The following is a 25488-nucleotide window of genomic DNA, read 5'->3' as shown; positions in this document are numbered from 1 at the left end:
AGGTCAAGTTCAGGGAACACCTAGTCATCCATCTGGGTTGGAACATAAAATGTGTAAAGGTGAGTAATACAGTGTCTAGAGAGTTAGTCTGGAACCAGATTTGGAGGGCTTTAAATTCTAAACTTTAAATTTGAGTTTATCTTTTGTCCTAGTGGTAACAGGAAAGATTTCTGAGCAGAGTGATAGGGTCAGGCCTATGCATCACGGATATTATTTTGGCAGCTGTGTGGAGGATAGACCAGGGAGGGGGAAAAATTGAGAGCCGAGAGACAAATTAGGTGGCTATTGTAGCAACCCAAGCAAGAACTCATAAGGGTCTGAAATAGGATGCTGGTTGTAAAAGTGGAGAGAAGAGGGAAGGATCAGGAGCTGTTGTGGAGGCAGAAGCCAAGATTTAGCAACTGACTGCAGATGCAAGGGTTGGGGGTGAGGCAAGAACATAGATGCAGAGCTGGAAAGAACCTCAGAGGCTATTGAGTCCAATTCCCTCATTTTACAGCTGGGGAAACAGACTCAGAGAGATTAAATGTCTTGCCCGGGGTTACATGCTAGAAAGTGTCTTAGGTTAGGCAGGATTTGAACTCAGGTCTTCCTGACTCTAAGGCTCAACACCACCATCTAAGTGTCCCTTGTCCAAAATGTCTCCCTCTGTAGTGACTGGGAGGATGATTGTGCATCATCAAAAGAAATGAGAAGTTTCAATAGAAGGGCAGGTGTAAGAAAGGAAAAGAATGAATTATTTTAGACATATTGATTTCAAGATGCTGGTAGAACATCCAGGTGGGCAGGTCCAATAGGCAGTTAGAGGTATGGGATTGAAATTTAGGAGAGAAGATCATGGGATCATAGATCTAGAGGGAAGACAGGACCTCAGGGTATCTATTTCAACCCCCATCTAAATCTCAATCCCCTCTGTGACACCTGAAAAGTAGCCAGCCAGCTTCTCCCTGGACCCCTCAGGCAATGGGAAGGTCACTAAAGCTTTCAAGTGGTCCATTCCATTTGGTGGCATTAGATTTCAGGAGAAACACTAGGACTCCATAGAAAGATCTAGGAGTTATCTTTATTGAGAAAGATGAAGAAACGTTTCCCTCCCTTAGATGGAGGTAGGAGGAAAATAAGGAGAGAGCTGTCCTGAATTCAAGGGAGAAGAAAATAATCAAGGAGGAGTTGGTCAACAGTACCAAAAGGTACAGAGTTCAAAGAGGATACAGACTATGAAAAGACCATGGATTTAGCCAAGAAAGGGATCATTGGTGATCTCGGAGAAAACAGCTTCAGGTGAATGGTGGGGCTGGAGCCAAATTACAAAGGGTTGACAAATAAGTGGGAAAGGAATATAGAAAATCCTTTCTTCCCTTTCTAGCCTTATTACACCTCCCACTCTCTATGATCCAGCCAAATTCGAATTCTTAAGGTCACAAGTCATTTATCTCAATCTGAATTCTTGAAGTCACAAGCCACTTAATTTGCACTGGTTGTCCTTAACATCTGAAAAGATCTCCTACCTCACCTCAGCATCTTGGCATCTCTAGCTTCCGGACAAACTCAGCTCAAAATTCACCTTCTTCAAAAAAGGCTTTTCCTCCTCACCTGCCCCCCACTGGCCCCATCCCTTCCCACTAGTACCTAGCACCTTCCTCTCAGAAGGTTATGTTTGTATCTACTTTGTAAGTGTGTTTGTATAGAACTATAGATGTGAATGGTATTGCTGTCATTAGAATCTAAGCTGCTTGAGGGCAGGTACTGTTTCACTTTTGTCTTTGTAACCCCTGAGCTTAGAACAGTACCTGACATATACTAGGTGCTGAATTTATTGGTTGATTCTCTAAGATTTTGTCTATGAGAGGGTAAAGAAAAATGGGGCAATATCCTGAAGGGATGAAAGGGCTAAGTGAAATGTTTTGTTTTTAGGTTGGAGAGACGGGGGCATGGTTTGAGGTAGAGAGAAAGTCTGTAAGCCAAGGCACTAAAATTCCTTCAGAAAGAAGTGTGACTCAGATACTGGCCCTAAAAAGAGAGTCATGAGCATGTTCTTTGCTCCCCACTACCACTTCCAGATTTTTCCTCTGTCAGTCACTCTAAACCTCTCTGCTTTGAGGTTTTCTTCATCTCTAAGATTAATATTTACATTCCCTTTGGGCAGAGTACCAAACTTTTTTTCCCTCTCTCTTAAAGACCAGCCTTAACCCCAAATCACTCAGGCTCTCATGGATTGGTCAACAATAGGTCCCAGGCCAAGCCCTACTTGGTCATAGTTTGGGCCCTGATTGGCTCAGAATGAATGTAAATAGCAATTGTCTTAGTTTTGGCCAGAAACCCTAAGGGTCTTTTATTTTTTTTAATAAGAGACCATTCTCTGTCTCATCTTTTATTAAGCCTTAATCACTGAATGGGCATTTCCCCAGTCAAACTGAGACTGTTAAAGACCTTAGGTTGAAAAGGCCAAGGTCTCCCACTGCATCTGGGGCCATCTCCCGTGGTCTTGACCTGTATCTTGCCACTGGACCCAGATGGCTCTGGAGAAGAGAGTGAGGTTGGTGACTTTGCACTGCCCTCCCTCGCTTAAATCTAATTCACTTGCATGTCATGGCATCACCTCCCTGATGTCATGGTCCTCTTCCAGAATGAAGGACAAATATTAGCAATCTACCTCTATCACCCTGCCCTGATTATTATTGCCATAATTGGCCAATGTTCAGGTCATTCACTCTTCCCTCTCAAGGAGTTTAATACTTAGTTTATCTTTCTCTCTACCTCAAACCCTGACTTCATTACATATGAAAATGTTCCCTCAAACCGCCTGGCTTCTTCAACTCCCACAACATGTATCTTCTCTGTGCCTCAGCTATCTACAGGGATGGTCAGACCTTACATCCCACCATTACCCCATACCTGTACCAGCTCCAACTTTGGAACTGTGAAATTCCCCACTCTTCAGAATCTCCTATCCTCCCTTCTCTCCTATCTGACTCACTAACTCATCTTCTCTTCATCTTCTCTAGACTTTAAGGAACGAATTGCCCTTCCCCTGGCCAAGGCCAGCTCTTCCACTTGTGCCCTTCATGCCATTTCTTTTTTTTTTGGGGGGGGGGGCTTCATGCGATTTCTAATGAACTTGTCTTCCCCTCTCTGCCTCTCTCATCTTCAATATCTCCCTCTTACTGACTCTTCCTTTACTGTCTACAACCATGAGGAAGTATCCCCAATCCTTAAAACCAACCAAACAAACAAAAAAACACTGTTTACCTTAATCCACTATCCTTTCAAAGGATTACCCTAGAGCCAAGCATTAAACTCTTGAAAAAGGAAAAATGAGTAGCCTAGACTGATTATGGCTGATCATGGCAACAAAGATCTGGACAGGTTCAAAGAGATGGATGGAAAGAAACTCTAAAGGAGGGGAGGTTTAGTGAGTAATTCTGGCCAAAGAACTGATTGAACCTGAGAAGGAAGATGCTGATAAATGACTGCTAGGACAGTGTGTTGGGGGACATAAGGAACAAGTCCTGACAATGGTGGTCAAGACTACAGCGTCATCTAAGAGATCCATATTTCCACATGCAAGAAGGTGGAAAAAAGGGGCAGCTAGGTGGTACAGTGGATAGAGCACTGGCCGTGGGGGATCAGAAGGACCTAAGTTCAAATCTGGCCTCAGACATTTGACACTTATTAGCTGTGTGATCCTGGGCAAGTCACTTAGCCCCAATTGCCTTGCAAAAAAAAAAAGGTGGAAAGAATGTGGAAACGAAAAGATACAGGATGAAGGGAAGTTTGTTAAACAACAGAGTGGGGTTCCACAGGGCACAAGGTCAGGGAAGGGCAGATGAAGAAAAGTCCTGGGGAGTAATAGGATAATTTAGCTGCATAGGTATGAAAAGTATCAGAAAGGTACCTTTGCCTCAACAAACAGGGTCCCTGAATCATAGAGATTAGGAGTGCCAAAAGTACAAATTTGTAAGCCACAAGACTTAGGAAGCTCTCTGGGGCCTGCACCCAACAAGGTCCTGCAATAATGGAGGACAATATTATTACAAGAGTTCACTCTGTCTCTTTTGTCTCCCTATTTTGCCCAGGCTGGAACTGCATGGACTACTCATGGGCGCAATCCCAATCTAAGAGACATGGGAACTTTGACACACTCATTCTAGTTCTCACCCTCCTTGACCCAACTCCAGAAGACTTACCATACGGATGCCAAATTTAGCACAGACACCGAATCAGTATAGCCCTCTGCAGCTTAGAACTCCCAAGCTCAAGAGCTCCACCAGCCTCAACCTACATGGTAGGAGGGATTACACAGCTATGTGCCACCATGCCCAGTGGTATTGGGAAGTAGGGATGGCAAGGACTTTGGGACATAGGTCTAGGTTCCCAGGCAGCAGACTGAGCTCACACACATAAATTACCTCCCAAGACAGCTAGGAAGGAGGCCCAGTCAGAAGCTATCCCACATGTGGCGCAAGAACCCAGCTTTGTGGTAGGTCTGATACCACAGTCCTGGTCATTTTGATCATAGGCCTAGTGGCCAAGGCCCCAATTAGGATGACATCAGGCTTTGTTTAGGGTTCTAGTCTTTCCAGAACCTGCCTTTATGGTTCTGCTGCTCCCAAGAGCCAATATATAAAATGATCTCATCCTTCTATTTATAAGCTATGTGAATATGGGCTAATTAACATAACTTCTCAGGGCTTGGTTTCTTAATCTGTCAAATGGAGATATCTGCCCTACCTATGTCACATAGTGATCCCTTCTCTCCATGCTGGTAACCTTCCTCTGGATTTGCTCCAGTTTGTCAATGTCATTCCTAAAGATGGCATCTAGAACTAAATACAACCCTATAAGCCATGTCTGAACTAGAGCTGAAGTCAGCGGTACTGTGATTCTCCCTTGCTCTAGATCCTACACTTCTATTAATGAAGCTTAAGTTCTGCCCACGTTGAGTCAGAAAGAATGTTTTCCTTTTGATCTTGGTCAGCAGCACATGATTTTGCTGGTGGGTGTTTAATGCCAGCACACTCTGGCCATTCACTTGTCGGGCATGGCCCAATCCAAGAGTCCCCACCCATCTACGCTCACTGAGGACAACAGGAAGTCATTACAGAACTTTCACCCACCTGTGGTGAACCATAGAAGGCAGTCTAGTGTAATGGAAAAGTTGGGAGCCTGAAGACCTAGGCTCCAACCCAGGGTATGCCACTGGACAGCTATGTGCCCTGGGCAAGTACCTTCACCTCAGTTTCTTCCTCTGTAAAATAATGGCATTGGGCTAGATGATCCCTAAGTCCCTTCTAAATTTGAATCCAGGAAACTATGCTAGATCAGGGAGGAATTGGAAATTTTACTTGGGATCTAGGAACAGGACCAAAATTTTAGAGGAGAAAATTGGTCAATAAGTCACCTGGAAAAATGTTTTCAAAAGGGTCCAATTGATCATTTCCCAAGAATACAGCCAAGGAAGACCTTGGGGGCAGGATGAAGAGGGATTAAGAGGCTTCTGAACTGTCCTGAAGACAGCCAGGCCCCCTAAGAATTGAAGGACAACCACCACCACCACCACCAACATCATCATCATCATCATCATCACCATCAATACCTATTACGTGCCAGGCACTGTGCTCAGTGCTTCACAATTATTATCTCATTTGATCTTCACAACAACCCTGGGAGGATGGTACCATTATTATTTCTATTTTACAGATGAGGAAACTGAGGCAAGCAGGTTCACACAGCAAGTAAGTGTTTGAACCTGGATAAGTCCTTCCTGACTCCAAGCCTGGTGTTCTATCCACTGCACCATCTAGCTGCCCCTATAAGGAGCTGTAACAAGGGTCTGGGTAGGTCTTGGGGCAAGAGGGACTAGTCCCTGAGGGGTGAAGGGGTGACCCATATCCCCTGCTATCCCAGCAGATGGGGGATGCAGAACACAGTGGAAAGAGGGAGAGAAATAACAGAGTTCAAGGGAGTCAAAAACAGAGACAGAGGTGCTACGTACATTAAAATTTCTACTGTAGCACTTTTTGTGGTTAAAAAGAAAAAAACCCTCAAAAACCCAGTAGTCCATCACTTGAGGAATGGCTAAACAAATGATGGTACAAGAATGTAATGGAATATCACATTCCATTACAAACATAATAATGAGCATTCCATTATATTGTATTCCAATATATGCAGGAAGAATTCAGAGAAACCTGGGAAGACTTATATGAACTGATACAGAACAAAGTAACTAGAATCAGAAGAACTATTTACAGGAAGACTGCAATAATGAAAAGGAAAATAAAATTAAAAACTTCAGAATTCTTGACCAATGCGGTGACCAACTAGCACTGACAAAGAAGCATGTCTTCCTTCTCCAAGAGAGAGGCTGGCGAACTGACTATAAGGCAGAAATGAGCTTCTAGCTCTCAGGCACAGCCAACGTGTGTTTGGCTTAACTGGCATTCTTTGTTACGTGGCAGGCTTCTGACTGGGGGGAAGGTACACTGGGGAGTAGCAGAGATATGGAAAAAGGGCATAAATAAAACATTTATTTTACTTAAAGAAAGGGAGAAAGAGGGGCAGCTACGTGGCGCAGTGGATAGAGCACCAGCCCTGAAATCAGGAGGACCTGAGTTCAAATCCAGCCTCAGATCAAACACTTGACGCTTACTAGTTTTGTGACCCTGGGCAAATCACTTAACCCCACATGCCTAAAAACAAAACAAAAAATCCAACAAAAAAATAAGAAAGGGAGAAAGAGAGAGAGGAGAAAGACAGAAAGAGTAGAAGAGTACAAGGTAAAAAGAGAGAAAGGAATAAATGAATAGATGGATGAAAAAGCATTTACTAAATGTTTACTATGTCCCTGGAGAAGGAAGGGAGGGAGAGAAGGAAAGAAAAGAGAGAAGGAAAAAAGGAAGGGAAGGATGGAAGAACGGAGGAAGGGAGAGTGAGAAAAAAAAGTTTTCAGGATATTCCCTCTGACAGACTATGTTTTCTGCATGAAGCCAGCCTAGCTAAGAATAGGGAGCGTTAGCATCAGGGAATTAAAAACTAAGTGAATTCTTTGGTCATGGAGACATTTTCTTATAGTCATTAGCAATAAAAACCCATTAGAAAACAAAATGAAAGCTGTGTTGGGAGTTTTGGGCTGCAGGAAGGGTATTCAGGGAGCAGGAAAAACCATCATTAATGGGTCTTGCTCCACTTTCCCTACTTGACTCAATGGTATTAAGTACCATTCTACCAATAATTTATTAAACATCTACTACGTGCAAACATTGGTCTAAGGTCCCAGGAAGAAGCTACTAGGCTGGAGGGAGCCTGGATGGGGTGACAGCATATTGAGGCTTACAATCTGAGCTTTGGAAAGGACTTTGAAGGTCATCTAGTCCAGACCCCTGCTCACTACTCAAACCTACATTCCCGGCAAGTGGCCCTCTAGTCCCCGCTTGAAGAGCTGCAGCCACAGAAAACTGAGGGTGGCCTCTCTGTCCCTGAGTCAGCAACAGAACAAACAGAATGAGAAGTCAAGGGAGCAAGTTGCCAAGAAACTAATTTAGGCTCTGTTCTAAGTTTGGAGCTGTCCAGAAGGCTATGATTTCGCAGTCACTGGGGGGGTCTGGATAACCACTGGTCAGGAATGTAGAACACTGGGGTACCCTTGAGGGTACCTCCCAGCTCTGAGATACCGTGTGATCTGGATGAGCCTTCCAGAGACATGAGCTCTAGTTCCACTCTTGCTATTAAATAACTAAATAGACCTTGGATAAGTCACTTTTCTTCTTCAGCTCCTTATTGTGAAACTAATCAGGAGTTCTTAACCTAGGAATCTGTGAACTTTTCAAAAAAAGTTTGTTTCAATTTTTTTTCATATTATCTATATATTTCAATGGCATTTCAATATAATTAGTTCCCTTTGTAATCCCATGTATTTTATGTATCTAAAAACATGATTGAGAAAGGGGGCATGAGTTTTTACCAGACTGCCAAAGGGCCCATAGTGCTCTTAATTCCCTTCTAGACCTTCTGATAGGACCACGACTGAGAAATGGAAAGAAAGACATACAGTGCCACCCAGTTCTTCTGAATGGGACACTTCCCCTTCCATTCCCCCACCCCCAAACCCAGGAGAAGCATGAGCCAATACAGACCCATCAACGCCCAATTAGAAACCTATTAACAAAATTTAAGACCGAAATTCAAGTTTTATTTGACTTCAACAATAATTGAAAACAATTATTCAATAATAATAATTCAATAATAAATGAATACAAGGTATCATGATGAAATTTCTAGGCACCATGATGAACTGGCACTCAGACCCCAAAAGTATTCTGGCCCAATGATACTTGGATTTAAGCTTGTAGTATAATAAAGATATATAGATATAGATATATACATACACATACACATGTATATACACATATTTAGCAAAGTAAAAGTTATTAGAATAACCAATGATTTCATCATCACCACAAAAAGAAAAAATTAACCCCACCCACGTATAGGTAGCAAACTTGGGAAAGTGGGTCTCTCTACTCACCCTGACCAGGCTCGGAGCAATACAGGCACATGGGATCTTCACGTGTTTCAAGCATTTTTCATGAGACATAAAGTTGCAGACTGTGGAAACAAGAAACCTTTTCAGACTCAATAATGTCTTGAGAAAGATGCAATAATGGGAACTGGAGGATACAGGAAGGCCAGAGGCAGAGATACTGGAAGATAATATTCCCTACTTCTATTCTGCTTTAAGGTTTACAAAGGGTATTTCTTCCTTACAACAACTCTACAGGGTAGGTATTTCAAGTATTATAATCCCTACGTAACAAAGGAAGAAAATGAGGCCCAGAGACTCACCTGGGATCATACAGCTAAGAAATGTCAGAACCAGAACTTGAACCTGGAACCTCACCCCACAGGCAGTTCTTTTCACTGTAGCACACAGCATGGGACTCAGATTTATGCTGCTCTGGTCAAAGCAGCACAACTACTCTCAGCCTTTCAGGAACAGTGAATGGGGGCCCTACATGCTAAATCCAAGTTCCCAGGAATCAGATAAACTCATCAGAGCCACAGCAACAACATGAGTCCCTTCCCAAGTAGGAACAGGCCACCATGGCCAGTCCCCTGCAGCAAGATGTTTGGCTCCTTGCCATTAGCATCATCAGCATTTCCAAAGCCACTGAGAACAAGGAGCAAGAGAGAGTGAGCACTGGGAAGCTGGCAGAGAAAGGCTGAAGCCTCACGCATGCCTCTTGAGAGCCCCTAACCTCATGACTATTTGCTTCTGTAAGTTTTAACCACTGCAGAATTCCAAATTAAACAGTTCTGAAAAACCTGGACTTACATGAACTGATGCTGAGTGAAGTAAGCAGAAAGAGAACATTGTACACAGTAACAGCCACATTGTATGATGATCAACTTTGATATACTTAACTCTTAGCAATGCAAGGATCCAAGACAACTCCAAAAGACTCACGATGGAAAATGCCATCCACATCCAGAGAAAGAACTACGGAGTCTGAATGTAGATCGAAGCATATTATTTACTCTTTTTTTGGTTTTGTTTTTCCTTTCTCATGGTTCTCTTTTCTTTCACAACATGACTAATGTGGAAATACATTTAACATGATTGTTCATGTATAACCTATATCAGATTGCATGCCATCTTGGGGAGGAGGGGAGGGAGGAAAAATGTGGAACTCAAAATCTTGTAAAAGTGAATGCTGAACACTATCTTTACATGTAATTGGAAAAAATAAAATATTACTAAGTGGGGGAAAAAAAAATTCTGAGTTACCACTTCAGTCCTACCAGATTGGTTAAAAAAAAAAAAAGAAAAATGACAGAATTCCAATGTCACTAGGGTTTGAAGTAAAGAAGTAGATTTATTTTTACTCCCTCCTCTCTCTACAATTCAGCAAATGGTCTTTGAAAAATGCTAGGATAAAAAATTCATCACCCTACTGTCAACCTAGAGATGATCCTCATTAGGCCAATCCTTGGAGAGCAAAGCCTTTTGCTACTCATATACTCGAAGCCTTTCCAGCCCAGTAGGACCTGCCGAAATTGGCACAGCCTTGAAGAACCCTGGGTCACTTCCAGGCCATGATAAGGAAGCAGAGTAGGACCTTAGGGGAGAGTAAAAAACAAAACAAAACAAAACAAACCAGCAGGTGGAATTTCCAAAGAGGCTAGTTTCCTTCTAACAAGGAAGCTGTTTAACAGTGGAAGGGGGCTCCCTTTGGGAGCTCCTGATCATGATGGATATTCAAATAGAAGCTGATCAGGGAGGCTGAAGGACTTCTGGCACTGGGTAGGACACTGAACTGATGACAGCAAAAATAACTGAGGTAGACAGTGACGGAATTACAATCCCCATTTTACAGATGGACAAACTGAGGTTCAGAGAGGGAAAGTTCTTTGGCCAAGGACATACAAGCTAATAAGTATCAGAGCAAGGATTTCGATCCAGGTGTCCTGACCCTAAATTCAAGGCTTTTCTCATGACACTAATGGTTCTTTCTTAACCACATTCTTAACCCCAGTGTGGGCCATGGATAGATTTGAGGGGGGGCCATAAATTTAGGTGGGGAAAACAAAAATTACATCTTTAGTTGCAATGACCTCTAACAGAAATCTGGCATTTCCTTCGATTACCCCCCCCCCACACACACACACTCGCGGGCCCAGCCCCCCACCCCCAGCCCTGCTAAACTGATCAGCCTTCGGGAACTGAGTCTAAATTTCAATCAAAACCTTCAAACAGAAAAATATGCATCCCTTTGAGCAATTCATTATTCTACTGGGGATGGCTGAGCTAAGCAGGAGCATTTGGGAAATAAGCAAAAAACCAAGGACAATGAACGAACAGAAGAAATTATAGTAAATGAGGTAGATGGCTTTGGTTACATAATGCTTTAAAAATCTGTAGAACAAAAACAACCAAAAATAAATAAATAATAACCCAGCCCAGTATGACCAAGTTAAAAAGAAAAAAATCAGCTTGGGGAAAAACCTTTGTGGAAAATAGGACAGATGGAAATATGTATAAGGAATTGATATAATTCAATATATTATTCAAGTGAAACACCCAGTCGCCAATAGATAAGTGGTCAAAGGATAAGAACAGTCAATTTACAAAAGAGGAAATACAAATTACAAATGATCACTTAGGAAAATGGCCAATGCCCTTCATAATGAAATAAATGCATATTAAAACAACTCTGGAAAAAACAACAACAACTCTGAGAACATTCCCGAGAGATAAATCGTGGGATATTATGGAAAGAGTACTGGATTTGAATTCTAAAGACTCAGGTTTGAATCCTGAGTCTGACTTACTGGGTGACCTTGAAACAAATTACTTGTGTTTCTCTGGGACTCAGTTTTCCCCTCCGTAAAAATGGAGTGGTGGCAGGAGGATGGGTGGGGTATTGAACCATATTATGGACAAATTCTGATAAAGCTCTCAATCCCATTATCCTAATACCTTAAATCCATCACAATGGAAAAAATAAACAAAAACTATAAAACTTAAATACTGGTAGAAACCTATGGCAACAGGTTCCCTTGGGCATTGCTGGTGGAATTTCAAGCCAATGGAACCTTTTTGGAGAACAATTTGACAGCATATAAAAGAAACAAACAAACAAATCCAACTGTGCCTTTTAAACTAATAATCCCATTATATTACGTGTATCCAAAGAATGTCATAACTAAAAAGAGAAAATACTACCTTTTCAAAGATATTTTGAACATTATTATTATTATTACTTCTAATAAGGCAGCATGTATTTGTTTGTAATGACGACTTAGTGAATCCAGTGCAGAACTAGAAGTCAAGAAATGTTGGATTCAAATGTTGACTCTCATGTTTACTAGTTATACGGTTATCAGAAAGTGGCAAACTCTGAGATACCACCTCAATATTTATCTGCAAAATTACAGAAAGGCTATGACCTAGAGAGTAACTGAACTTCTACAGAGAGAGCACTGACTCTGGAGTTGGGAGAATATAGGTTCCAATCCAGCCTCTGACATTATTTCTTTGACCCTGGGCATGTCACTTAATTTCTCTAAGCCTCAGTTTCCCCATCTGTAAAATAAGGGCATTTGACAGGACTTTCTCTAAGGTTTCTAAATCAATAAGCCTATGATACTACATGAAGCCCACAATTAATAAGAGTTCCTCAGTGTATCTGTACTAGTGAGAAACTGGAAACAAGGGAATGACTGAACAAATTGTGATATAGCAATTTTATGGACTACAGTAATAACAACGACTAACATTTGCAAAGACTCTTTAACAAATATTATCTTAGATCAACCCTACAAGGTAGCTGCTATTATCTACCCTCCTATTACAAATGAGGAAACAGAGGATGAGAGATGTAGGTGTAGTAGTAGTGGTAGTAGTGGTGGTGGTGGTGGTGGCGGTGGTAGTAGTAGTAGTAGTAGTAGTAGTAGTAGTAGTTGTTGTTATTGTTTTTTGGCTAGGCAATGGGGTTAAGTGACTTGCCCAGGGTCACACAGCCAGTACGTGTCAAGTGTCAGAGACTGGATTTGAACTCAGTTCCTCCTGACTCCACGGCCTGTGTACTATCCAATGTGTCACCTAGCTGCCCCTGTAGTAGTAGTAGTAGTAGTAGTAGTAGTAGTAATAGAATTTATCTAGTGCTTTTAAGTTTTGAAATGTACTTTACAAATATTATCTCACTTCATCCTCACAATATCATGGGTTATGGGTGCTATAATTATCTCCATCTTACAGATGAGGAAATTGAGGCAAGCAATGGTTAAGTGATTTGCCCAGGGTCACACAACCAGTACGTTTATCAAAGGTAGACCTTACATCCAGGTCTTCCTGATTTTGAGATTGCCTCTTTCTATTTGCTGTGTTACACCGCCTCTCGCTATTGCTGTTTTAAAAAGAAAGAAAGAAAGAAAGAAAGAAAGAAAGAAAGAAAGAAAGAAAGAAAGAAAGAAAGAAAGAAAGAAAGAAAGAAAACTATGAAATAAATAAATATATTGCCTCTAGTATTACAAAAAACAAGCTCCACAGCCTGACATTTAAAGCCTTCCACAATCTGGCTCCCACCTACCATGCCAGATTGATTTCACATCATTCCTGTTCATGAACTCTGCATTCCAGCCAGAATGGCCTGCTGGCTGTTCCCTGAACACGCATTCTCCTGACTCCGGGTTTTTACCCAAGTCATCCCACATGCTTCCACAGCACTTCCTATCTCATCCCCATCTTGCTTTCAGAGTCAACTCTAACATCACTTCCTGCAGGAAACCTCTCCAATTACCTCTGTCCCTCCCTCCTGCCCTCAGTGAACTATCTGGGCCTCCCCATGAGAGCAGGGGACTGCCTCCATTTTGCCTTTGCATTTCCAGAGCCTGGCACAGGTCTTGCACAAAGCAGGCATTAAAGAATGTTTGCTGGATTAAATTATGGAAAGATTTGTACGAAATAATTCAAGATGAAGGAAGATGATATGAGCTAGTACCTCCCCTCCCTCACTGGCAGAGGTGAGAGACTACAGGTGCGGAGCACAGCACATACTGCAGCAGGATTTCAGCCACCGGTTAGTTTTGCTGAATTATTTTTTTTACCCTGTTGTCTTTTTTTTTTTATCCTTAATTACAAAGGAAGGCTCAAGGGGATGTGGAAGAAGTAAATATGTGGGGTGGGGGGATGATTTTTTTTTAAAGATATAAAAGATAGTTTAAAGGAACAAATATACAGAGTGACTGGACAAAGAAATATAATGGGAGGAAACAGTGCCTTGCACTGAAAGAAGCTGGATATTAACACAGGAGTCTCTGATAAACTAATATAGCTACCTGTGAGTCTTTAAAAAAAAAAGTTACAAATGTAAGCTATGCGGCTTAGTTCTTTCTTAAGAGTAAGTTCCAAATAAATTATAATTGAGTATTACCCTTCAAGGATCCCTGATTTACATGATGTGGGTCTCCCCCTTTGTCACTACTCTACTACTATTGCTGCTGCTACTTCTCCTCCTCCTCCTCCTCACTCCAGCCTGGTTGGCCAAGCCAAAGGTTGTGAGCCTCTCCTTGAGGGACAGATAAATGACATGCATGAACCGGGCCCACACTCAAAGCCTTCCAACTTGACTGGCCATGCCAGGGCTTTTGCTACATTGGGCATGACCTTTTAGAGTCTTGGGTCACTGCCATGCCACAACTCAATTCCACAAACATTTATTCAGCAGCTACTATGTCCTAGTTCCTGTGCTAACTTCCAGGGATGCAATGGCAAAAAAAAAAAATGAGATATGATGGAAGGTATGCTCATTTGGGGGGCCAGAGGACTTAGGTTCAAATCCTGGCTTTGGTATTTGCTGCCTATGACCTTACTCTTGGGCAAGTCTGTTGATTGTTCTGTAAAAGGCTTGGAGTAGATGACCTCCAAGAGTCCCTTCCAACTCTATTATCTATGAGTCTATGACTTTATTTTTTTTGTTTGGTTTTTTTTAGGTAATGGGGTTAAGTGACTTGCCCAGGGTCACACTGCTAGGAAGTGTCAAGTGTTTGGTCTGAGGCTGGATTTGAACTCAGGTCCTCCTGACTTCAGAGCCAGTGCTCTATCCACTGTGCCACCTAACTGCCCCGAGTCTATGACTTTATAAGAGTGGCAAGAAAACTTTATCTCCAACTTGCTGCTGGGATGGGAAAAACCACTTTCTGCAGACAGTTAAACAGAAGAAGGGAATGCTCTCACCTATCTACACTTCCAGATTCTCCCCAGAATAGCCATGCCCTCTGCTCTACATCAACCCAAAAGCTCAGGTCTAGAAGTCTACATCTAAATTCTAGCCAATGTAATGGAATACTATTGTGCTATATGAAATGATGAACAGGCTGACTTCAGAAAAACCTGGAAAGACTTATATGGTCTGATGCTGAGTGAAGTAAGCAGAACCAAGAGGACTTTGTACACAATAATAGCCACATTATACGATGACTAATATTGTTAAACTGAACCCTTCTCAGCATTACAAGGATCTAAGACATCTCCAGAGGCCTTGGGATGGAAAATGCTGTCCACATCCCAAGAAAGAACTATGGAAGTCGAATCGCTATCACTTATTTTTACCTTCTGTTGTGTTTTGTTTCATCTTTCTGATGGTTCCTCCTATTGGTTTTAATTTTTACTTACAACTTCACTAATGTGAAAATATGTTTAATAGGAATGTAAATGCAAAGCCTATATCGGATTGTGCACCGTCTTGGGGGGGGAGGAAGGGGGAGAAAAATTTTCAACTCAAAAGCATATGGAAGTGATTGTTGATAAATCAAAATAAATTTAAAAACCAATAATAAATAAACAAATAAATTCTAGCCCAGGCTCTGCTAAGAACTGTTGTGTGTAACCTTGTGGGCAAACCTCTAGGCCTTTCCTAAAGCCAACCCTCTCTGGGCCTCGGTTTTCCCATCTGCCAAATGGGAAGAATGCTCCTTGCCCTCACCTGCCTCACAGGGGCAGTGGTATGAAGCTGAAGACAGAGAAATGAAGGGCAGCAAAGGCCTTGGAGACCTTCAAAGCATTGAATGAATGGTTGCGGGGGGTGCGGGGTGGAGGGACTTGTATTACTCAGCAGGCACAGCCCTCCCCAACTAGGCTGGGTCTGACTTACTCACACTTCTAGTGTGACATCCTCTTGGGACCATCTACCTTCAAGGCTAACCCCATGTCAGCCACCTGACTTTCTAAAAGTATAAACATTCCCCAGACTGGTTTTGCCACCAGCCTGGAGTTTTATAAGGGAACCATCTTCTTTCCCCTTTGATTTTTTTGTTCCTTGTACTTCCACAGAGACAACCTAGCAATTAATCCTCCCACTCAGCTAGTTTACAATCCCTCCTTCGACCACAGTTACTAAGCAATCTTTCTACAGTGTCAAATCCTGGACTGGAAGAACAGGTTTCCCAGAGGCAGTCCCAGAACCTCACCCACCTCCAAAGCTGAGGATGTGGATGCAGATGGGGTTGGGGTTGTCCCCAGAACAGCAGCTTTTGTAAGGCAAGGCTCAGGCTTCATACTCCTCTACCTCTCACTAAGGTCCTCCCTCGTCACCTCTTCCTCCCACTCCACCATGCCACGTGGACACACATACATCACTCCCAGAAAGGAGAAGCCTTTGGAAAAGAGACTGGTCAGACACTTCTAGTACATTTCATTCCCAAAGAATGTCATTTGGGAAGAAATTCTTTTTAAGTATACAAGTTAGGGCCATAATCTTATCATCGAAGCACCAGCCATCAAGAAACTGCCTCAGTTGTCTCTGAATTGGTCTCCATCTTGCGTTCCGTGTTTTCAGAGGGTTTCAGGGGCACAGATATGTATGGCGGGAGCGGAAAGCACACTAAATTTGGAGGCCCAAGTCCTGATTTAGGGTACTAGCTCCCCAAATCTTCCTGGATCTTTGTGTCCAAGAGTATAAGATGCCAGGGATGGCAAGGGGCTGTGGCCAGGATGTGATCCATGGTCAGCATACGTGGGGGGGAGGGGTTCACCCAAATCAATAAATTTTAAACCTTCCTCATCCTTCCCCCTCCCACAGATAAAAATGACCTCTTCCTCTTGAAATCTCCCTATACACTTATGCGTGTATGTGTCATATTTCTTCCCCTAGTCCCAGGCTTCTCAATCTGTTTTTTGTTTGATGGATCCCTCTGGCAGTCTGGTGCCACTTATGGAGCCTTTCTCAGAATCATGTTTTAAATGCATGAATAATGCTAAAGGAAACCAATTCTACCGAAGTTCAGTTACCAATAGATTTTTTCAAAATGAGTTTATGGACCCCAAGTTAAGAAGCCATAGCCTAATAGATCCTAATCTCTTTGCGGGTGAGAACTGTTGTTTCTTGTCTTTTTATCCATAGCACCCTGAAAACAATAGGAGCCGAAATGATCCCAGGGCTGTGTGGGCTCAGACTTCCTAAAGAGAGCTGGCTCCTGGCTTGGCCCCCCTCTCAAAGCTGCTGCCCTAGCCTGGCAGAGATTCCTACAAATGCTCCTCTGGGTGACCTTTTTAACTCGTACACCTCTCGGGGTGACTTTCCTGCTTCCCTGGCAGGTGAGAAAGAGGAGGAGGGAAGAGGTGGGGAACATTTCTTCCTACTTTTCTGGTCAGAGCCAGGACTCACTTCCTGAAAAGTCAGTCTGCAGGGAGTGGCTGCTCTTGAGGAGACTGCAAAGGTGTCTTCATCTATACTGCCCATTAACAGAAGCAACAAGAACAGAGATAAAGAAAAATATGGCCCCACTGTAACAGAAAGCAGCTCTGTGCTGGGGCAGGAAAGCTGGTCCTAACTCTACCACTAAAGCATTACAATCTCTGGCCTTAAGTTTGCTGTTCAACGAAATGGGGAGAGCAAGCCCTTACTCTGCCTCCTTCATGGGGTTACTGTGAGAATCAAATGAGATAATGCATAGAAAACAGCTTTATAAATGGTAAAGCTCTATATACATGGGAGGGACTGTTATTGCTGTGACTGGCAAACATCTGGCCCAAGGCGAAGGATGGCTGTAAACCCTTTGTCTGAAGAATAAATGTTACAAAAGCCAAAGCAAACTGTTACAAGTGTTACAATTCTCAATATTTCATAAGTGGCTGGGACTGGGAGTGGGGGATGGGATGGAATATCCATCCCTTCCCAGTCCCTGTCTCTTAAATAACGCAGATGAGGAGTCATGAAATCTGGACTCTAGTTCTGACTGCACCACTCACATCTGATCTTTACTCAAGTCACTTCCCCTACTTGAGACCTCAGTTTCCCCATCTGCAACATGATGAGGTTGGACTAGATCAGGGTTCTTTACTTTTTTTAAAAAAGAAGTTTGTTTCAGTATAATTGGTTTCCTTGGTAACCCTATGCATTTTATTTTGTGCATTTAAAAATATGATTCTGAACATAGGCTTCCCCAAACTGCTGGTAAGACATAGGAAAGTGAAAAGCCCTGACCCAATGGTCTCTAAGACCCCTTCCAACCCTGACACTTGACTGTTGGACAGTGATCACTGTTAGGAATTTCTTCTTGATGTTGAGCCAAAATGCTGATTTCCCCCCCCCACACACACACCCCTTCTTCTATGCCTTTTTCCTAGTTCTGCTTTCTGGGGCCAAGCAAAGCAGGTGAAATCCCTCCTTCCCCATGACAATCCCTTGTGTTCCCCCCAAGTCTTCTCTACTCCAGGACCTCTGACACGATCCCCACATTTACTGCAATCCCTGCCCATTCTAACTGCCCTCCTCTGGCGTGGGCAGTGGCCTGCCCCAAACATGGTGCCCAGCACTGAAGACAGTACTTCAGATGGGCTCTGACTGGGGCACTCACGGCATACTGGGTCAATCACTTCACTTGCTCTATGAATGCTGCCTGATGGTTAGAAGTTTTTGAGTGCCTGTGGGCTCTCTATGCCACCATGGGGACCAGTCAATCTCTCGAAGTATCTGAGGGCATTTTGCCAACAAGGCAATCAGCTCCTTAAGGACAGGGTCTGTGCCTTCTCATCCTTTGTACCCCCCATGGATGCTAGCTCTGGGCTGGGCAACCAGCATGTACAACGTTAACTGTATAACTAATCTTTGCAGGGGGCTGGGGAGGGGGGGAAGATAAGGTAACCCTCTCTAGGCTGCCATAAGTAATAGAAGTTAGTTGTTTATAGAAGTGGATTCCTATGAATAAGAGTCGGGAAATAGCCATTGACATCAGGGGCTTAAATACGCAAGGGGCACTAGCTAGCTGTGTGACTGTGAGTTACTCACTTCCCCACCTAGGCTTTGGTTTCCTCATCAGTAAAATGGACAGAACACCTATCCTGCTTTCTGCATTTTCTCACAGTGCTCCTTCCCCCCATCCTGATTTAAATCAGATGCCTCTGCATTTGTAATAGGGAAGGCAGGCTGAAAATTTGCCAGTTTGGCAAATAAAGATTAAGGAAGCTTTTTTGACATTCAGATCACCTAAAACCACTGAGCCACTTTATATTTGACATTACTGGGGTCATAAATACTTCTCCAAGATAATAGCAGCCCCTATTGTGCTAATGGGTTAAGGTGTTTATCCTTCCGAGGCAGGAACCAAAAGCATTATTATCCCCATTTTATAGAACAGGAAACTGAGGAACTGAGGAAACTGAGAGGTTCAGTGTCTTGCCCACATTCCCACAGCTATTAAGGGTCAGAGCTGGGACTCGGGCCCTAAGCGTCCAGACTCTAAGTCACTCTACCAGCCTCTCAAGTACCTTTTGTGTGTATATCCTGTTTCCTCTCCAGGACCACAAATCCCCTCTGGGGGAGGGTCCCGGTTTCACTCCTCTCAGTATCCCGGCACCAAGCACAAGGCCCTCTTCAAAAACATTCACTCCATTACCGATGAGGTACAAGGCAGACCCCTTGATTTCCCTCCGGCTGCCAGGGAGCTGAAGGCAGGAAAGCTCTTCAGTGACAATGGCTGAAACCAACAATGTCGGGATTCCTTTACTGGAGTAAAGCAGAGTGCATACTCAAGGATTCACAGACAGCTGTCTTCTAGGCCCAAAGCCCACCTCCTGCCTGCACTTGGCCTCATCCCCACTGGGGCAGCCTGAAGGGCCCAACTCTGAGCTGTTTCTAGACAGCTTCTCCCTCCAAGAGTTCCATCCCCGGCTTGCCTGGCTCCCAGCATAATCCCAAACATCGGACACCTGCCTGTCTAGAGGGCCCTGGAGAACAGAGATCCTCCTTAGTACCTCTCAGCTCACATAGCTGCTAATCGTCTCTGCCAGTCTCAGGAGAGAACCAGGCTTAAGCTCAAAATCGGCCTGAGAGAAGTTAAAGGCTTAAGTACAGAAGGTATTTTCCCAATGTGAGGGCTTACTTCTGCTCCCTAGGAGTCCTGTCAGGGCTTGCTTGGGATGGCAGAGCTATATTATTTGTAGGCAACAATCCCATCTTCGGCAGCCTATTAACCCTACAGGATCTGCCAGGACTCATGGCTTCCCACCAGTCCTGATGGGGGAAGGAGAAATTTCAGGAGGTAGGTGGCTGTTTCACGACAGTCACTGAGGATCACCGACCGCAGGTTCAAAAAGTTCCCAGAGGCCTGCTTTGTATACAGCCTTTATGCTGAAAATCTTGAACCAGGGATGGATGCATCTACAGTGCCTCATCCATAGTAGTAGGTTCTTAATAAATATTGAATTGAATTAGAAAATCTCTAGTCCAGTGGGTCCCAACTTGAGGGCTATGGATTCCTTCGAGGCTGGAGTTTATTTTTAAGGGGTCTGCAAATCCACAAATAAGAAGTTATACCTTCTGTAGACAATAAATAATACATCTCACTCATATGTGTTTCCATTTTTCATATGCACATAGATGTTATTGTGATTACTAAAAATATAACTCACTTAAAAAAAGCACTCCCGAATTCATAGTAGCTTTTAGTCACATATATTTTTTCTAATCAAGACATTATAGCTAATACCATAATTACTATCATATGGGGAGGGGGCAGAATCTGAAAGACTGGAGATGAAAAATGAGGTCCTCGTTCTCAAACAGGTGGGGAGCCACATCTCAGCCGATACACCATTGAGGAAATGGAAGCTCTGGGAAAGTACATTCCCAGTGACTATATAACTTGGAAGTAAGACAGATGGGATCTGGACCCAGGCATCCTAACTCCCAGGCCTATTTCCACAACACCATCCTATGTTGGACAACTGGACCTTATATGTTCCTTTCAAAAAACGCCTTTTTTTTTTTAACCATTACCAGATTCTAGTCATCTCCTAGGATATAGGACTGGAAGAGCCTTAAAGATCATCTATCTTGGGGGAAGCCAGATGGCACAGTAGATAGAGTACCAGCTCGGGAGTCAGGAGGACCTGAGTTCAACTCTGGCCTCAGACACTTGATACTTACTAGCTGTGTGACCCTGGGTAAGTCAGTTAACCCCAACTGCCTCACCACCCCCCCAAAAGATAATCTTGGCTCTCATCCAATAAGGGATGAGGAAAATGAGCTAAGAAAGAAGAGATGACCAAGGTGATAGAGGGAGAAGTCACAGCTAGGATACAAACCCAGGCCCTCTGCCTCCAGTGTTCTTTCCTTTAAACCCCAGGGTCTTTTGTTGGCCTGCTTAAGTGGCTAATAGCAGTCATTTTCAGAAGCCGCTACTAATGGGGGCAGAAAGGGGTGGGAAGGAAACTAAGGTGACAGAGGAAATGGGAAAGGGTTTGGTCCATAGTATGAGGAAGAAAACCAGTCAGGAACAGTAGGAAGAGTACTGAAGGCTAGAGTTTGAGGGCCTGCATTCAAGGACTGCCTTTGCCTCTTAGTTGCTGTGTAATTCGGGCAAGTGGTTTTCCCTCTCTGGGCCTCATCTGTAAGATGGGGATAAAAATGGACTACCTCCTTGTCAGGGGCCTTGAAAGGGACACACCCTAAAAAGCTATAGAAATGCATACTGCTACAGTAATTATCCCTCCTTTATGATTCTCCTCCAGGTAAGGGCTCTCCAGATATCATCCTCTCCCAGACTGAAGGTGAGAAGTTCAAAGACAGCTAGCAGGACCCAACACTGCACACCCAGTATTATTACTACAATGGTTCCTTTGTCCCATATCATGGCTCCCCAAGGGCCCCAGGGCCACAAAACTAAATTGTTGTTATCATTAGTAGTAATAAAAATGATTCACTTGTATTGAATTTTATAGTTTACACAGCATTTTCCTGAGAACAGTCCAGTGAGGTAAGCATTAATAATCCCATTTTACAGATATTAAAGATACCTCTGGAAGTGAAACGATGTGCCCAAGGTCACACATAACTTCTAAGTAGCAGAAGTGACATTCAAACTCAGCATTTAGGGCTCCAAGTAGAGACTTCTTCCTACTCTGCCCTAAGCTCCATCTCATAAAGTATCATTAATCAGTGAGTTACAATCCACCAAGAACATGGAAAATTAAATGAGAGGCCACTAGGCACCATGGAAAAGATCAGTCAGCTGACTGATGTGGGCCTGCTTTTATCACTTGCTAACTGCACTACCCATAGCAAATCACTGAACCTTTCTGAGTCTCAGTTTTCTCAACTGTAAAATGGGGGAGTGGTGGACTAAATGCCTTTCAGTTCTGGATCCTTGAAACAATAAGCATACATAACGCCTGCTATCTGCCAAGAGTGGGCTCCCTTTCTGCACAGCAGTCAATAAGCACAGTAAAAACTGAGGAGGGGGGAGATGGGTCCAAAAAATCCCCAAGAGTTGGTTCAGGCTCTACTATGAATTTGCTCTGTGTTACACAGCTTCCGTTTCCCCAAATGTAAAATGAAGGGTCTGGTCTTGAAGATCCTTCCCAATTCTGACATTCCATACTTTAAAGTCCTTCCTTTCTCTAAAACTATGGATGCATCAGACTCTGCAATCCTGTGGCACTGGCTTCTTCCCCACACAAGACCCTCCATCTCCCTACTTTGGGCATTTTCATTATCTGTCTCCCATGCCTGGAATTCTCTGCCTTCTGGCTTCCTTCAGCTAAACACCACCTTCTACAAGAAGCTTTTCCCAATCCTCCTTAATTCTAGGGCCTTCCCTCTGTTGATTATTTCCAATTTATCCTGTATATAGATTGTTTGTATGTAGTTGTTTGCATCTTGTCATCCCATTAGACTGGGACTTCCTTGAGAGAAGGGACTACCTTTTGCCTTTTTTTTATCCTCAGCATTTAGCTCAGTGACTGGAACATAGTAGGCATTCATAAATGCTTGCTGACTCCAGAAGCTACTAACATGTGTGACAGAAGGAGCTTTCTCATCTCGGAGACCCTCTACACCAATACTAGAGCAATACCACCCACTCCAGTCCCTGTCCATTCCTATCCGGGTTCTAACGTTCTACTGTTTACAAAATGCATCAAGGAGTTGATCTAATCCTGCAGCCAGCCTGTGGCTATCAGGACAGCTGTGTGAAGAGCTGCACCCTGGTCTCCTGGGAGCAGGACTGTGCTCTCAGGGGAGCTCCCAGGGGGCCCAACACTGACCTGATTGAGATGTACACAGAGACCTCCATAGGAAGGGCTCCTGGACTCCCAGCTTTACCCCCACACACGCAGGGCATCGCCACCTTTGCTCACACCATACCTTCCATGGCCCCATCTGAATCCAAACCATGGTTCTGTTTGCGCACCAGCTTCCCCAGGAAGCCCTCCCTGACCACACCATCCTGAAGTGACCTCTCCCTTGAACCATCCAGAGCTGCCAGACTCCCCAGCTAAGGGCAGGGGCCTGGTCTGCTTCTCTGTCTCCCCCCATCCCCAAATACCCAGCACTGGTCTCTGCATAGAAAAGGGATTTGACTGCCGATGAAAAGCCAACAGCACTACAGGGTGAGGGAGGCGGAGGTGGCACACAACCAAAGCTCCCAGAATGCTCCCCTAACATATAGGAACAATGTCAATTCAACAGATTCCACCTGTGTATATAGAGTGCTCAAGGCTGGGGAAGCCACAAAGCTTAGAAACTATCTAGACCCTGCCTCCCAGAGCTTACTTTTTACTAGAAGGCATAGGTAACCATATTTCACTACACTGTATGATAAATACAAAATGCTATCTATGAGAGGAAGGAATAGGTCCTTCCAGACGAGGTTAGAATGAGGACAGAGGTTTGGTGGAAAGGTGACGTCTAGCAGGTCAATATGCCCCATAAATCCTTTTTTCTCCAGGCTAAACATAGGACCTTGAATTAGGGAGGGTTACTCCTCCCTCCAATCTCCATACAGAGACCCCCAAACCTAACCTGGCCTGCTCTCCAATTCTGTGTTCCTCACCCCAGGTCAGGCTTCCAAGCTATACCTCTATAGAGGAAGAAGCTGGCAAATCTAGAACCCGGATAGCCTGGACGGGATGATGCAGAGGAGAGCAGGCAGGAGAAGAGATGTAAGGGTCCCAGCATCAAGACCCAGGGGACAAAAGCTTGGATCTCATAGCAAGGAAGGTAGTGAATGGCACAAGAGACTGGCCTGAGATCTGTCCTCAGGGCGGAGGTGGGTCAGGCGTCCCTAGCTAAGATCTGCCCTAAATTGGGAGGGGGGGAGGAATGAGGAGTACTAGGTCCTAGACTAGCGCCCATCCCTAATGAAGAGTCAGGGGGTCCTAGACAGACGTACACCCACTGCGGAGGGTCTCTGGAGGGGCTTTAAGCCCTAGGAGTGAGTTCAAGGTTGCCCCAGGAGGAGCTGAAGCGTCCATAGATGGAACGTACTGCTGAGTTGGGGATGAGGGGTCCCAGTCAGAGATCTGTACTTGGGAAGGGGGTCTGGGAGTCCCCGCACTCACCCTCGCATTGAAAGCCGGCCAGTCCCCAGATGAAGTCGGTGCAGTAGTGGCAGAAGGTGGGCTTGGTGAGCGTCACCTTTCTGAAGCTGTGGCCCGGAGGAGCGGCGGGGGACGCCGAGGGCTTGGGGCCCGGCTCCTGTCCCTGCCCCTGCCCGGCGCCCTGCCCCTGGCCCGTGTGGCCGGGCTGCGGGCGGCCCTTGCCGCCGCCGCCGAGCTGGGGGCTGGAGGCCGGGCTCCCCAGACGGGAGCCGGAGCCCGAGCCCGAGCCTGAGCTGCTGCTGCCGCCGCCGCCGCCGCCGCCGCCGCCTCCGCCGAACCAGGAGCGAGCGCCCGTGGCCGCCGCCGCCGCCATCCGGCCCGCAGCCTGCCGGGGACTTAGGCGCAGGGCGCCCAGGGCGCACGGGGGGTTTCAAGCTCCGCAGTCCGCATGGGCCCGGCCGGGGGTTAGAGCCGGAGACGCACACAGCTTCCGACTGGCGGCCAGACCTTGGCCACTGAACTACTGAGCATGCCCAGAGGCGCCGGCTCCGGGCACACGGGCGCAGGGGGTGGGACCGTAAGGGACGGGGCGGAGCGGGGCGGGGTCGCCTCCAGGCTGGGGACCCCGCAGGTGCGAGGCGGTGCGGGCTCGGGGCTGGCTGAAAGACTTGGGCGCCGCGGAGGGGAGGGGAGGAGCAGAGCGCATGGAGGAACCAGCCTTCCCACCTCCTCACTCCTCGCCAGCAACTGTAAACGCGGTGGGGTAGGGGCTACATTAGATCTCCCCGAGGTCATCACTGTCGTTTTACAAAGGAGGAAACTGAGGCCCAGAGAGGAGAAAGGATTCGCGAGTTAGCAGAACCAAGACTGGTGATCCCTCCTGGCCTCTTTCGCTCAGACTCTTCAACTGCATTCCAGGCTCAGCTCCGGGGTCATCTCCTTTCCTCCTAGTACTGGGAAGCCTTTCCTCCTATTATCTTGCATTTACTTATCTGTTTACTTGTTTCTATCCGCCAGTAGGCATAAGAATAATAAACAATAATTGACATTTATACGGAAGTTTAAAATTTGCAAAGAGCTTTACATAAATTATCTCATTTGAGCCTCACAACCAACCCAGTGAGTTAAGTACTACAGACATTATGATAAGGCACTTCTAGATGAGGAAA

At 44.7% G+C, this 25488-nt stretch overlaps 1 protein-coding gene across 2 annotated transcripts in view; it reads right to left on the bottom strand.

The window, feature by feature from the left end:
* The window catches only part of DGKQ (diacylglycerol kinase theta), a 121574-nt gene extending 96724 nt beyond the window's left edge, over positions 1-24850 (bottom strand). For both annotated transcript variants that reach the window (XR_002328019.2, XM_021005405.1), the window contains exons 1-2: positions 24341-24850; positions 8528-8607 (exon numbers count right to left, since the gene is read on the bottom strand). Coding sequence is in view for 1 of the 2 variants with exons in the window: in XM_021005405.1 (XP_020861064.1) it covers positions 8528-8607; positions 24341-24692 (432 nt within the window). In the remaining variant the exon portion in view is untranslated. The remainder of the gene's footprint in view (positions 1-8527; positions 8608-24340) is intronic.
* Between the last annotated feature and the right edge of the window lie 638 nt (positions 24851-25488).

The sequence above is a fragment of the Phascolarctos cinereus genome, unplaced genomic scaffold (assembly GCF_003287225.1).
Source record: "Phascolarctos cinereus isolate Bilbo 61053 unplaced genomic scaffold, phaCin_HiC Scaffold_9;HRSCAF=440, whole genome shotgun sequence".
Taxonomy (NCBI): Eukaryota; Metazoa; Chordata; class Mammalia; order Diprotodontia; family Phascolarctidae; genus Phascolarctos; species Phascolarctos cinereus.
This window is presented reverse-complemented; position numbering and strand designations above follow the sequence as displayed.